This window comes from Leptonychotes weddellii, chromosome 9, assembly GCF_054177405.1.
Source record: "Leptonychotes weddellii isolate Sample4059 chromosome 9, ASM5417740v2, whole genome shotgun sequence".
NCBI lineage: Eukaryota > Metazoa > Chordata > Mammalia > Carnivora > Phocidae > Leptonychotes > Leptonychotes weddellii.
Genome location: NC_138377.1, coordinates 36,404,731 through 36,420,312, shown reverse-complemented (window position 1 = coordinate 36,420,312; position 15,582 = coordinate 36,404,731). Strand labels below are relative to the sequence as shown.

At 42.2% G+C, this 15,582-nt stretch overlaps 1 protein-coding gene across 3 annotated transcripts in view; it reads left to right on the top strand.

The window, feature by feature from the left end:
• Window positions 1–14,543, top strand: part of DAAM1 (dishevelled associated activator of morphogenesis 1) — a 133,918-nt gene extending 119,375 nt beyond the window's left edge. The window contains exons 18-23 of one of the 3 annotated variants that reach the window (XM_081830437.1): window positions 2,493–2,599; window positions 4,378–4,466; window positions 5,311–5,479; window positions 9,314–9,421; window positions 10,934–10,994; window positions 14,090–14,543. In XM_081830437.1, coding sequence (XP_081686563.1) covers window positions 2,493–2,599; window positions 4,378–4,466; window positions 5,311–5,479; window positions 9,314–9,421; window positions 10,934–10,994; window positions 14,090–14,332 — 777 coding nt within the window. In that variant the 3' untranslated portion in view covers window positions 14,333–14,543. The remainder of the gene's footprint in view (window positions 1–2,492; window positions 2,600–4,377; window positions 4,467–5,310; window positions 5,480–9,313; window positions 9,422–10,933; window positions 10,995–14,089) is intronic. The other 2 variants (XM_081830436.1, XM_081830435.1) reach the window with 2 other exon arrangements.
• Window positions 14,544–15,582: the final 1,039 nt, after the last annotated feature.

The following is a 15,582-nucleotide window of genomic DNA, read 5'->3' as shown; positions in this document are numbered from 1 at the left end:
CTAGAATCTATCAGGCCACCAGACCAGCGAACCCACTGGCATCCACATCCATTACATCCCATCAGGAAAGAGGGGGTGTCTCTGGCCTCTGCTCTGGCCCAGTCCTTCCTTCTGCTCAGGGACCCAGCCAGATCAGAGCACCCTATCCCCCTCTCCTCGATCCTACACCTTTTCCTCTTGACTCTTAACTTGTTCGAGTCTCAGCCTTTCACAAAACACCTTTTAATACCACACATGCCCATCTAGCTACTGTCCTCTCTCTTTTTTGATACAAGCAAAGTTCTTGAAAACTTGTCCACACTCACCTCCTGTTCACTCTTCCTCACCTCCCTAAAGCTGTTTTCACTAAGGACTCGCCACCTCCTTGTTGCCAAAGCTAGGGGGCTCTTTGCAGTCCTTATCTTCCTTGATTTGCTACTGGTATGTGACACCAATGGCCACTTGCTCCATGGTGAAATGTGTTTCTTTGGCATTTCATTGTCTCCTCTGAAGGTTCCTCCTCTTGTCCTCATTCCTCAAACATTGACTTCTTTCCAGCCCTGCTTTGTTTCTCTTGATGGTTCCCCTGGTTACCTCACTCACATCCTTGCATGTTACAGCCAGTATCGATGCTTTGTCTTCCAAACAGGTCTCTTTAGGATGTCAGACCCATTTGTCCACCTGCTGACTAGGAATCACTACTTGGTTCTCTTGCCAGTATTTCAAACACTGAACTCACTTTCTCCCCACCCACTCTCCTCCAGCCATTTCTTCCTGGGTTTCCTGTTATGCTCTGTATACATTGTTGCCTAAGCCAGAAGCCTGGACCTCATCCTTTTGACCCTCTACCATAATCCATCATCCATCAACAAGTCAGGCCAGTTCTGTTCAATTCCCTAAATAGCTCTAGAATCTACCCACTACCCAATCCAGGCCACTGTCCTCTCTCACCTGGATTATTGTACCAAGAGTCTAATCACAACTCCCTAATACTTTTGATCCTTTCTAATTCTTTCTCCATCCTGTGAGCGTGGTGGTCTTTTTAAAATGTTAATTCATTCCCCTACCTAAGATTTCAAGTTATATCACAGAACCCTCAAAGTAAAGACTGAACTTCTTATAAGGTCCTTGCTACTCCCTGACCTTGACCACTGCTGCCCTCCCCCCTGCCATTATAGCTGTTCTACTTGCATAAATGCTGTGCCGCCCACTCCAGACCCTGGCACATGCTGTGTACTCTGCCTGGAATATATTTTCAACTGCACACCATTCACCTGTAGTTCTAAGTCTCTTTCCCTGCTGATGGCACCCAGACTGATTGCCTTTTCTGAGGTCCCTTCGTTAAATCCAACAGACTTTGGAAACCTACTAAATGAACCATCCAAATGCCAGCTTCAAGTTTTGGGGAGGATCTTGGGGTCCAGAGCGTCAGTGTCATTAAAAAATGTATATATCCAAGGGCATCTGCCAGAAAATAGCATACATGGACAAGGCTGTGGGTACATATACACATATTTGTGACTGTAAAGGAAATCAGACACAGAGTACTTTTTCAGCTTTAAATATTATTGCTATTTCTCCCACAATCCATGCTCATTTCTTCCGCCAAAATAAAATACAGAATCAAAAACTAAATCCTACTGTGTTCTTCTCATCCATCTCGACATGGAGCAAAAAAATGAGATGGAATTAGATAAGCAGAGAAATAAACAAGTTGAATGGAAAATACACATAGAATTAGTCATTCCAGCATGATGTAATAGAAAAAAGCATTGAGCTGGGAGTCAGGAGACCTAAGTTCTATTTCTGACGATTACATGAACTTTCTTTGTAATCCTGGGTAAGCGGCTTTGTCTCTCTGGACCTCATTTGCATCATCTTCTAATGAGAGTGTTGAGTCTCCCAAATCCCTCTAATGGTCTATGCAAAATGGATCCTGGTAAAGAACTTCCACAATCTGATATGAGAGACAATATAGAATAGAAAGGTGCCAGGAATGAATCTTATACCAGTTTAACTACTTGTAAGTAAAAAAGAAAAGATTTTTCCCCCAGTTTCATTGAATATTACTGACAACATCACTATAAATTTAAAGCATACAGCATAGTAGTTTGATTTACAAATGTGAAATGATACTGCAATAATTTTAGTAAGTACCATCTGTCATGTCCTATGGATACAATAAAAAAGGAAAAAAAATTCTTCCTTGTGATGACAATTCTTAGAATTGACCTTCTTAACAACGTTCCTGTACATTATATAACAGTGTTACATCCCTCATGCTGTACATTACATCCCTAGAACTTAGTTGTAACTGGAAGTTGGTACCTTTAGACCACCTAACTGGAAAGATTTAGTCATTTGTATTATATCTTAACAATGACCTGTAGCAGAGTTTATAAATTAAAAAAAGTTACAGTCTCATCTTTGGGGCAAATTAACTGAAAGAGTGAAAAATTACTGCAAGAATTTAGTTATAAACCTCAGTGTTAATATTTGTGTGTACTTTTTAGCTCTTGAAATTTGTTCCCGAAAAAAGTGACATTGACCTGTTGGAGGAACATAAACATGAACTGGATCGGATGGCCAAGGCTGATAGATTCCTTTTTGAAATGAGCCGGTAAGTTTGAAAATGTGTAAAATGTGAACATGCCCCTTACCTTTCTTGGGAAGTTAAACTTTCGATTCTGTTTGAATTATTTGGGCCAGTAACTTGGGTTAACTTAAACCCTTTTTAAATTACAGAATCTTCTTAAGTCTGAGTTGTGTGGAATTTGTTTATGTGAGTTCTTGCCCATGGGTGAGCCAGTGTTAGCATTTCTTCATAATTACCTCTGGTTCTGGACCTAAACAACTCATAACTTTTCCTGGTTCCAGATGGTGTCATTCTCCCCACCACTTTGACTGCTCTGGGATTGTATCTCACTCCTCTCTGTACCTCAGCATCTCAAAAAATGGACAGACTCAGCAGTGTCGACCTGAAGTCCACATACATGAACAGCTAGGGTCTGGATGTCAAATCATGACACATGCAGACATCTCTAATCAATCATGGCACACTTCCCACAGAGCCTTGGCAAGCATTCTCAACCCTTCTCCAGAAACCCAGAGGCAGCCACTGCTTCATAATTTTCTTTGGCATGTGAGCTGAGTCTATTTGCCATCCCAGGCCTGGAAAATTGATTCTGCATTAGACAAGGACCAGTGGTCCCGAGACTGTCCTTCAACCCCAGGGCAGAGCTCTTCCCCTGAGTACCAAAGGCCTACGAGTGTAGCCAAGAGGAAAGTGTCTCTCACTCTACATTTCTGTCATATCCAAACTTACTTTTGTTGTTGTTCCATCTCAACTTGCCATTTTATATACTACTCTAGGACAAAGGATGGTTTTGGAATTTTGACAGGTGTGCCCAGCAAGCCTGTGTGTAGATAAATAGACGATCACCTGCTGCCATTTTGTAGTTGTCTAGATCTGTGCATGCATCCTCCCCCTTGATCTTCCTATCAGCCCTGCCAGGAGGGCTGTTGGGTAGGGAGGTATTCTCTTCCATCTAATGGAGGAGTTTAGTTACCTATTGAAGGTCACCTAACAACAGGAGAACCTGGGCTGCAAACCCAGGTCTGTTTGATTATATGGGGCTACTGGACTGAAGTTTCCAATAGAGAGCAGATAAGGCAGTGATTTGATTTCAGAAGGCCTTGGCAAGAATGCCTGCCCTCATCCTCTCAGCAGCAGCAACTTAGTGTGACCAGGGGCCAGTTTGCATCCTGTTATCTCTGGTCACTGGTTGCTGTCTTGGAAGGCAGAGCCTGCCAGCCCTGAGGAAAGCAGATAGGGAGCTAGTTGTAAAGAAAGAGGATGGTTTGGGGACATGAGTGGGGAGTGTATGATATGAGGAGAGAATGATGGAGACAAGTTTTACTCTGCAGCTTTGCCAAAGGCAGACTCTGGAAAGTTAAGCATGGGAGAAACTTAGGAAACAGCCCCTTATTTGCAGCAGTATGGGGAGAGGCTTTATATTTTCATTCCTTTTTATCTCCTCTGTTCACAAGAGCTCCTGGGACTCTGAGGAGGGGAGGAGGCAACTTTCCTTTTCTTTTAGCAGTTGCCTGATCTGTTTAGAGCTAAGGATCCAGCTGCCATTGCCCAAATACCCCCTGTTGGTCGAAGGGAAATGGGCTCTCCAGACAAAGTGGCCTCATTTCCTGTGCTCCTGTCCAGGAGAGGGTGAGGGAGGGGTGTGTGTGTGTGTGTGTGTGTGTGTGTGTGTGTGTGTGTGTGTGTGTGTGTGTGTGTGTGTGTTTTGGGGGGGGCATGCTCTAAGGTACCTCCATATCCATTGAGCGAACATAGACATCTTAAGTAAATAAATGTTCATCAATACATGCTTGCTCTTACAGAATTAATCATTATCAGCAAAGACTACAATCACTATACTTCAAAAAGAAGTTTGCAGAGCGTGTGGCAGAAGTGAAACCTAAAGTAGAAGGTAAAGTCAGGCCTCCAGATTGAAAATGATGTTCATCATAAGTGCCCATTTGCAAATACAATCCAAGTGCAGATAGTAAACAGTATCTGTTGGGGGATTTTTTTTTTGCTTAAAATCTTTTGGTATTCTGATGGGTAGTTACTTAAGGTCCACACTTGGCCCTCTGGTCTAGCCTGGGTTCTGGAGCTCACAGCACATCTCCTGGGCTCCTCTGTAGAAGTGGGCTTTTAACTTCCTGGGAGTTGGTGAGAAATATATTTGACCGTTACTAGCGTTAAATCTATAACTAGCTTTATCGCAGTGGTGCTTTACTAGATATTTCTCGGGGAAGATTTAAGGCTATTAAATTTTTAAGTGTTTGAAACATGGGCAGCTGAAGAGCACAGCCACAGAGTGCAGACTGGACTCAGGACTGTGCTCAAGCCCCAATCCCTGATGACAACAACAAGCTGTAACATGAAACACATTCGGCCAGGTTTTTTTGTCAATAGATTTGATCAATAATCCTGTTGATCTGACTTACACTGGGCAAGAAAGTGTTTGCACAGGAATGTGGGAAATGCAGTCACTTTCTGTGTGTTCTTAACTGCTTATGGTTGATGAATCAGCCAAGAAAAGGATTAAGAAAGGATAGGATTGTGCAGCTACCTGTGGGTCAGCTGGCTCTAGAGCCCTGTCCCCTCGCTCTCTGCTTCTGGATTAGGTGTTTTGTAAGTGCTCCCTGGTAGTCCAATGACCCAGTCTTACATCTTCAATATCTGCTCTCAGGTGTGTGGATTTAGGATGGGTATCACTGAAGAGTCTTGGTTGTAGTAGTTGTGTTTGTGTGTGCTTTATTTTGAAGCAATTCGTTCTGGCTCAGAAGAGGTGTTTCGGAGCCGCGCCCTGAAGCAGTTGCTAGAAGTGGTTTTGGCATTTGGAAATTACATGAATAAAGGCCAAAGAGGCAATGCATATGGATTCAAGATCTCCAGCCTAAACAAGATTGCTGACACAAAATCTAGTATTGACAAGTAAGTACGGTATCTTCCAACACTTGGAGGATCCAGGAGCTGAAGTCAGACCCCTCTGGGCCTCCTGGGCCTCCCTGATACTGCAGCCCCCGGTTTGCTTGTCTCTCGCTCATGTTCTTTCCCTCTCCAGCACTGACTTCTCTCTTCTCTCCTAATCACAAATAACCCTAAATTCCCATCGGACCAATTATCCTTCATCCATTTTCAGTCCCCAGGGATAGCATCTAGTCTTAAGTTTTTGGGTTTTCTTGGATAAACTTTGTATTATAGTGTAATACACTAAGGACAAGTCCACTAGTCAGAAATGTACAGCTGGATGAATTTTCACAATCTGAACCTCTATATAACTAGTGCCCCGATCAAGAGACAGAATGTGACCCACATGCTACTGGTCTCTTCATGACCTCTCCCAGTCATGACCCCTCCACAGAGAACTGTGTTCCAGGGAAAAGAAAAAAAAAACTGACAGCTGATGAGAGAATGTGAAGCTTGTTGGGGTTTTAGGATATGCCTTCCTTCCTTTATACACTGAAGCTAGCAGCTATAAAAAATTATGAGGTATAAATGCATTTTGGCTGTTGGTATTAAGCTGCTCCTTCCAAGACTCCTCAAAATGTTTCCTAGAAAGTGTGTTTTAGGTGAATGGATTCTTGTTAGAAACACCGAGAGGTGAAAAATGCTCTGGTGTCATTAACAGGTAGGATCATTAGGCATAACAACATTAGTTTCCCAGGAAGCTCTGTTTCGCTAAGGTTCTTACTGACTTCAAAGCCACTTGCACAATTGTTTCTAAGGTGAACTTCCCTGCATCCAAATTCTTTTTAGAAATATGGGCTGTTCACCCTTATTTTCCCTCACTGGTAAGGCTTTTTACTCTATATTTTCTATAAAATTAGTGACGCATAGCATTATGGCAACCCTGAATCCATCCCGTAAGAAATAAGCCGTGTGTCAAGTTGTAGGGCTAAAGCTTATTTTTTGCCTCATGTAGAGCGAGATTAACAAAGCACAGCCATGCTATCACCACCTTATTTTTAATGTAAGCGCTTGATCCTTCCAGAGCGCTTTCGTATTTTTTTTTTTTTTAAAGATTTTATTTATCTATTTGACAGAGAGAGACACAGCGAGAGAGGGAACACAAGCAGGGGGAGCGGGAGAGGGAGAAGCAGGCTTCCCGCAGAGCAGGGAGCCCGATGCGGGGCTCGATCCCAGGGACCTGAGCCGAAGGCAGACGCTTAACGGCTGAGCCACCCAGGCGCCCCTGCATTTTATTTCTGTAAAGATTTTATTTATTTGACAGAGTGAGACACAGCGAGAGAGGGAACACAAGCAGGGGGAGCGGGAGAGGGAGAAGCAGGCTTCCCGCCGAGCAGGGAGCCCGATGAGGGGCTCGATCCCAGGACCCTGGGATCATGACCCGAGCCGAAGGCAGACGCCCAACGACTGAGCCACCCAGGCGCCCGCACTTTCGTATTTGATCGTGTGGCATACACAGGCCAAAGTGCTATATCGCCTGTTGTCAGATAAAGAAACTGAGGCAGTGTCAAGTGGTTCATTTAGCTTGCCTAAGATCACAAGCAAGGTTTTTGGCCTCTGCAGGTCTTTGACGCCTGTTCTGCTGCCCTCAGCTCTACTCCAACAACAGATGGATTATTTGGAAGTTGTAGTAGATAGCTGCAACATCTTAGCTGCATTTAAAGAGCAGTCACCTTTTTAAGGAAGGGTGTTCTCTTCAACTCGGCTTGCAAGTTGGAGAGGAAGGAGACCCTCACTACCAGTTAGTCCTCTCTCTCTCCTTCTCCCTCCCCCATCCCCCTCCCTCTCTTTCACCCCCTCTCCCCCTCTTCCTTCTCTCTCTTTCCCTTGATACCCTCCGCCCCCTCATTACTGATAACCTGGCACTTACTATGTAATTATCTGCTTATTGAAGTTACCATAGAATTTAATACACAAGCCTTTTCAAAATAATAAATTAAAAACATTTCTGATCTCTTTTTCCTCTTCTTCCTGTGAATATTTGGTCCCTAGAAATAGTACCAGTGTCTCATAAACCCATAGTGCCTAGCAGAGTGCCTTGTTTATAAGCAGTCACTCAGTAAATGCTCAGTTGAATCTAATCAGACTGTATGAGAGTGGAACAGTTAGCAGTGTAGGGTACGTTCACTCTGCTTTAAATGCTTGTTTCCGGTCATACCAGCAAATAATCAAATGTGTGGCTGTTTTCATTCTTCAAGAATTTATATTCAGTCAAATGAGGTGTTATTTGGATAGCAAATAAATGTGAATGTTCTGATCGAGTATGAAGTCTTTCTACACTAAGAAAAGTATGTGGTTAATTAAATTTAGTTTCTCTAAACAACAAAGCATCTCTGTGAAAGAATGAAGAGAAATGGCTCTACCCTTTCTCATAATGGTAGCTGGGATTTGGTCCCTTCTGCAGGAGGCACTTGGGCCGACACTCAGATTCTGTGAACAGCAACATTGGAATGGAAGGATAACAGCTCAATATCTGCAAAGTAAATGGCCAGAATCATTAGCCACTGCTTTACTTGTCTGAGCTATTGTTTTCTAATTACTTCTTGAAAGCAAGAAAAAGGAAGGAAAAAATTTTTTCACACGTGGGCCAGTTGACTCAGAGGAATGGGATCGCATTGACTTCTGTGAAGATGCAGGGGCAACCAGAAATGAAAACCATTTCATTATTATGGGAAAGGAAATTATTTGACAACTCTGCTTCACTTTAGTTGGGGGTGGGTGCGGCTGTTATGACTTAGCCTCATAAATTAGCAAACTGACTAAAAATTATGAACATGTCTTTAAAGAAATACATTTACGTCCTCTTGATTATGGTAACTTTCAGTAGACTAGTGGTTCTTGATCCTGGCTCTTAGAATTACTGGGGAGTTTTTAAAAATACTCGTGCCTAGCCCCACCCCCATTCCAATGAAATGAATCTCGGGTTGGCCCAGGCATCTGGGATCCAGGTGACTGTAATGTGCCCTGGAGTCAGGGACAACGGGACCGGACTACCACCGCTTGGCCTAACAGACGGTGTTATCAGGCATCCACTTTTTCAGACCAGGTCAGTCAGGGTTCAGTTCTGTCACCACCAAAGAGGGAGCTGGGTTATACAGTTAGGAGCTGAAGTGTTGCTAAAATTAGGAAGTGGATTCTTGGCTGCAAGGATGTCATAGTCATGATGGCACAGTCCTGGCCCACTTCCAGGCCCAGCCCTACAGCAGGGGACCTCCTAACTTTTTGACCACCCTTTGCTACAACCGCAAAACAGATGAGTCCGAGGGGACGAAAGCTAGCAAAATAAATGAGTCAGAGGGGGAAAAGTTATCATAGAGTTGAAAAAGCTTAAATGAGAATTATCAATAAATTCTTATCAGTGAGTCGCTGCTCTGTACTTTTAGATGTGAAAAATAGCTGTCCTTTTTAGTGAATTAAGCATCCCTCAGTCCCCATCCCCCCCCCATCCTTATTGTGAGCCTCAGGGCACACCTTGTCTTTGGTAGGTATGTCCCCACTGGCAGGGGTTCCACTTCATTTCCATCATCCAGATTTTGAAGGATGCTTGTTATGAGGCAAAGTAGTAAATCTTGACCCCTTTGCTTTTGAAGATATATGCTTCCTTTTGTCATATGGTTACGTAAATCTCATGTAGGCTGTCCCCTATTCCCTTCTCTTGAGAATCCCTGCCTTGGAGGAATCTTCAAATTTCGAAGTGAATGCAGGAATATAGCATTCTTGCAGGTTCAGCCACTTGAATATACATATCATATACAGATATTAACCATGTTTAATACTTTTTCCGTTTTTTAATTGTAGGAACATCACACTTTTGCACTATCTCATAACTATTGTGGAAAATAAATACCCCAAGGTCCTCAATCTAAATGAAGAACTGCGGGACATTCCTCAAGCAGCAAAAGTAAAGTAAGTACTTACAGGGAATTGTTTTAGTTTTTTTAAAATCACTTGAACTGTGCTTTAGCCACTGAGGTAGTTAGCTGGCATTGCATGAAGAGGGTCCTTCTGTTTGCTTTCCCCTGAATAGCATATGAAGTAAAGTTTGAATCCTATCCAAGTCACTGAAATATGTTACATGGTTTTGAATATATATGTTTTCTAGCTCTTTTGGACTACTCCTGCATGTAATTTTTAACTTCCAGAAAACCTAATTTTCTGAGTTATTAAGAGTATAAGAAAGGAATGTGGTTTCCCTAGTACTTTTGAAAGGTAGTTCTATTAAATACAGGTAGGAGCACCCTTAGTCAACGAGGATACAAAGCTAAGCAAATAGAACTTAAATGTCAGGACGTTGCTAGTAATTTTCACATGTGCACACACTCTCAGAAACCAAGGCAACCTTTTAATGGAAAGCAGTCTTTATGCAAATGAAGAAACTAAAAATAAAATGGAAAGTTGCCAAACTTTCACCACAAGACTTCACACCACTTTTCAGAGACTGAAGAGCAGGCAATTTTCCTTGTTGTTCTTCCCTCCTCCTTTTGGCCCTTTAAAAATGTGTGTGTGTGTGTGTGTATGTGTGTATTTAAAAACTGCATCTTTTTGCAGTGATTTTGAAAAGTATGATGATGAGCAGGCTAATTTTTCCCTCTTTTTGTAGAATTTATAGAAATGTGAGACATGAAATTAAAAAGTTAACTGAAATATTGGTGAATTTGTTTACATCTGAATTATCTGAGAGGATTATGTTAATAATCTCTGATGTTTAAAAGCCATCAAATGGAAAGTTTTATAGGAGAAGCCCAGGAAACTTTCTCTATACAAAAAGACAGTGAAATCTAGTTAGTACAACTTTAAGAAATATCATTGTTGATTGAAATTTAAGCCATCACCAGGGTATCCGCCGGCTCAGGCAATAGAGCATGCCACTCTTGATCTTGGGGTTGAGTTTAAGCCCCATGTTGGGTGTAGAGATTACTTAAAAATAAATCCTTTACAATAAAAATAAATTTAAGCCATCACCTTATAATATTCACATGACCAGAACTTCAGTGAAGAGCAATGCAGTTATTATGAAGAGTACAATATGAGCCTGATTGTGGATAAGAGTTTCTTTTACTTGTTTGAAGGGAGCCGTGAATTGCAAAAAACTTATTTCCACGTATAATAATTTGCTTAAGTCAGATTTTCGTGAGATTGAAACCTGAAGTATTTTTGTACAGAAGGGAGACATTTCTATTTTGCTATTTTTAATCTATAAAATATACCTGCTGGCTGTGGGAAACAGAAACCATAATTCCATATCTAAATTCCCTAAGTTTAAAATGTTATCTTTCTGTGAGATCGGAGCATGGAAGGGAATTTTAAACATTTAAAATAAACTAGTGTGGACTTCCAAGCAGGAGATATGTAAACCCATCATCTATTTAATACATTTAAGTCACATGTTGGTTACTAAAATGTTACTATTTACAACAGCATGACTGAGCTAGACAAAGAAATAAGTACCCTGAGAAGTGGCCTGAAAGCAGTAGAGATGGTGAGTATGTGTTTCTTTTTCTTAGCCCCAGTCTCTTCACTACCCCTAGTGCTGATGATGTCCAGCATGGTGGTATGCCCAGGAGAAACATTTATTGATTAAAGAAATAACGAAGTAAGAAAACAAGAGCAGTGAAGAAGCAAAGGCAGGTTGTGTCACCCTGGTGATTCAGCTCCAGGACGTCTTGGGGGTATCGCGGGAGCAGGAACCGGGGAGCTAGACCTAAGATTGCACCAGTTTTCCTACCTGTAAGGCAGGGCTCATTAAAGCAGGTTGGGCTAGATAATCTTCAAGGATCCTCTCTGTGTCCACGTTCTATTAATAAGTGATGTTCTTTCTCAGAAGAGCAGTGGAAGACCTCTGTTGTCTCGGAGTTGGTCCTTTGGGGAGTATTTATTGAACAGACAGACAGACATTTGGGTGTACGGTCCATTCTCAAGGCCAGAGGTCATGATGATTCAGAGTCCTTGCCCTCCAGGTGTTGCAATGGCCGAGAGCAGTAGGTCTGCTCTTGAGAACACATCCAGATAAGCACAGTGATTACAAAGATGCCTTGAGGAAGAAGGGTGGATTTAGGTTAGTCCAAAGCTTGTGGAATGATTGGCATTTATTAGAGGAAGCTTCTCTTCTGGAGGAGATGAACTTTGAGCTGTGACTTAGGAGGAGGGTGGGGTGAACTCAGGTACACAAGAGCGAGGTTGTCTCAGGGCCAGGCCTCTGTAGAAGGAGAGCAGGCCACACCATTGGAGGCAGAGGAGTCAGTGGGCTTACACATGGCCCCGGAGGCCGAGCGCCACGTGGGTACCACCCAGTGCTGCCTCGAGCCAGGAGGCAGGTCAGGACAAGGAACCTGCTCAGGAGAGTGGTCCTAGCTCTGGCTTGGCACTAGACAAAGGACACTGCTCTGCAGGCAGCTTGGAAGGGTGCTCTTCTCTTAAGTATCTTTCAGATCATTTATCAGCAATGCCATGAGGACCCTCCTCCTTTTTTTTTTTTTTTTAAATAGTAAGACTATGCCATTGAAAGCAGTTGATGTCAGGGGCGCCTGGGTGGCTCAGTCGGTTAAGCGGCTGCCTTCGGCTCAAGTCATGATCCCAGGGTCCTGGGATCCAGCTCTGCCTACTTGTGTTCTCTCTTTATCTCTCTGTCAAATAAATAAATAAAATCTTTAAAAAAAAAAAAAAAAGCAGTTGATGTCATTAAAGACAGAACTCTATAATAAAAGTTAAAGTCACAATGTCTAATCTTTTTCTGTTTATTTTTAATAGGGAGCATGTAAGGTTTTGTGGTTTTTTTTTTTCTTTCCTTTTTTGGGGGTCGGGAATGCTCTTTCAAAAGTAAAGGAGATGAACTGAATGAAGTCTTTTTCTGCCAACCCCAGTAGGCCAAGACACTGAGTGAGCAGCAAGTAGGATGGTGCTTCTCAGATTTCAGAGGCCCAACTGGATAAGGGCAGTTTGGGATGAGACTTGTTTTATAGCCTTCTCTTGGTTCCCATTTCCTCCCAGTGGAAGGCTTTCTTGAGACTAGTGTGGCAGTTACAACAGCCCTAAAGCCTGGTCATGGATGCTCTGACCTTTGCATCTAAGCTAGTTCAGAGCAAGGCATGGGGAGGGGTCCTGGTGGGGAGGAAGTTTTGGGTTTGGGGTCTATTAAAAGTAGTTGTGCTGAAATCTCTCCAGCACCTGGGTCATGTACACTGTAACACATTTTTCATAGGAAAGGGGCTACAGAAACCTTCCCTTCCCCGAGCATACATGTCAAGATGTAGCACCCGAAGGAAATAATGGGAGGCAGACCTTGGCCTGTCTAAATATTCATGAATCCTAATTGTGCTTGACACAAATGGATTATATTGTTTGAAGATACCAAAGATGGAGTTCTTAATTTGAATGAAATAAGATTTTACATTGAATGAAACACTTTAAAATTTTATATCTCTGTGCCTCACATACATACATGCTCACTTTCAAGGCCAAAGCGTTAGAATTGTGGCAATTTATTCCAACCAGAGCAAGTTCCATATTTTATAACTTTCCACTTGTGTTATTTCTTCGATTCTCATGGTGATGTGGATATTGCCTGCTTTTTTTACAAGTGAAGAAACTGAGGCCCAGGCCACTTGTCACGGATAAGAACCAAATCAGTGGTGGAGCTGAATCAGAACCCATAGCCTGTGACCTCTCCACTCCTGCTTGTTAGTGCCTCTGCCAAGGCAGTTATGGAAGAAAATAGGTGCAGGTTAAGTTAGTTGGTGCCCAGCGTAGCTGTTGCTGAGACTGTGGAGTCAGACAGACCTGAGTTCAAATTCTAGCTCTTTCACCTATCAGCTTTGAGCTAAGCTTTGGCTTTGAGCTAAGAATTTAATCCCTCTAAACTTCAATTTATGTGTCTGTACAATGAGGACAATAATCCCTCACTCACAGAGGGTGGGATTAAGAAAGTGCATCTAGCAATGGTTGAAATTAATTACTAAAATTAGATTTGAATCATCTGTGTGTTCATCACCCTGGTAATGGAGAATATGGGTAATTAATAAGACACTGATACTTGTCTGTTCACAAAAACAAAATAGTATAGACAAGAAGAAAAATGGTAAATGATTATGGTGCCAAACACTACAGTTGAAATTCCACTGACCCAGATATCCGCATGGAGAAGAAAGTCATTAGACTTGGCAGGAGGGAAAGAAGGAAAAATCAAGGAACCAGAATTCTGAGCATAGAATATCAATAATCAAACTACCTTGCTTTCAGTCACACACCTTTGGAATCCAATTTGCTCTCCTTATTTAGCTTCTATTAATTATCTAAATGCTAATCTACTTACGTCCTAAAGCTAGTGTAAGAAATCACACTGTTAAAGTACTCAGATAATTGGCTAAATTGCTGTTTGCAAATATGTGGGTGCACGTGGGCATGGCTCTGGCATGGTAGACAGAAGGGCCGGGGGACCTAGGGTATCACAAAGTGTTTTAGAGTAGGTTTTGATGTGTTCGTCATTCTGACTTATTAAATTCGAGGTATATGGAAAATCAGACAAGGTGAGTCCGCATTTGCAGGCTTCCTTGACGTTATCCACTTCCTGTGTTTAAGGAGCTGGAATATCAAAAGTCTCAGCCCCCACAACCCGGAGACAAGTTTGTGTCTGTTGTCAGCCAGTTCATCACAGTGGCCAGCTTCAGCTTCTCTGATGTGGAAGACCTTCTAGCAGAAGCTAAAGACCTGGTAAGTTGCCCCTTGCATACTGAGTGTTGTTTAACAGGGCTGATAGCTGCAGATGTTCAACATTTTCATATCCAGGGCTGTGATCAATTGAAATACACCCTTTTTGTCTGACTGGCTTGTGTCGCCTTTAGGTTAGCAAGACCTCAGAGTATCTGGATGGTGTAAGACCAGTAAAGATTTTGCAATTTTCTCATGGTTGATTTTGGGTTAAAGTTACCTCTGGGAACCAGAAGAGTAGATTACGAAGACCAGAGGCAGGATAAAATGTGAGATAGGTGTGACCAAGGCCACGTGTCCCAGTACCTGTAAGTTATATGCTCTCCCAAGATAGAGACTTAGGGCAGGAGATTCCCTCTTAAAATCTCCAGCAGAACTTATTAAAGGAGATACACTTTTTTTTTTTTAATGTTATGTTAATTACCATACATTACATCATTAGTTTTTGATGTAGTGATCCATGATTCATTGTTTGCAGATAACACCCAGTGCTCCATTCAATACGTGCCCTCTTTAATACCCATCACCACGCTAACCCATCCCCCCACCCCCCTCCCCTCTAGAAACCTCTGTTTGTTTCTCAGAGTCCGTAGTCTCTCATGGTAGGAGATACACTTTAATTCACAGCCTCATGGCAAGAGGCATATGTCTTAATAATACAGCACTTTATATGATTTTTGCTATTTCAAAATTTTGTTTTCCTCTAAAGGAAAAGTTTTCATTGACAATAACTAGGACCTTAGCTCCTCCCCCTCCCCACTATTTCCTCTTCCAAAATACATACACATTTATATACATGTGCATGTACACATTCGCTCACTTTCTCTCACCCCGCCTTCTCATTGTTAATAAGTGATCTTAAGCCCCTACCCCAACCTGTCGAGCTCTTCCACTATGCTCATCTCTCAGTTGCCACAACAGTCTTTAGCTTTAACTTTCCTTTGAAACTTGAGTAATGGATGTCATTTCCCTGTAATCATCTGTTTAGTAATAGAAATGGATGATTGTTTATGTAGAGTGTATATACACAACTGCTTACAGTTCAGAAGAAGACTGTATTAGGATACATTAGCTAGTCTCAACCATAAACCCCGCCTCCAACATGATCAAATAAATGGAAAGATAATGTGTGGTCAGAGGACTGCTGTTAAAAGTCCAGCTTCTGGATGTGGTATATATATACAATGGAATATTATGCAGCCATCAAAAGGAATGAGATCTTGCCATTTGCAACGACGTGGATGGAACTAGAGGGTATTATGTTGAGTGAAATAAGTCAAACAGAGAAAGACATGTATCATATGATCTCATTGATATGAGGAATTCTTAATTGCAGGAAACAAACTGAGTGTTGTTGGAGTGGG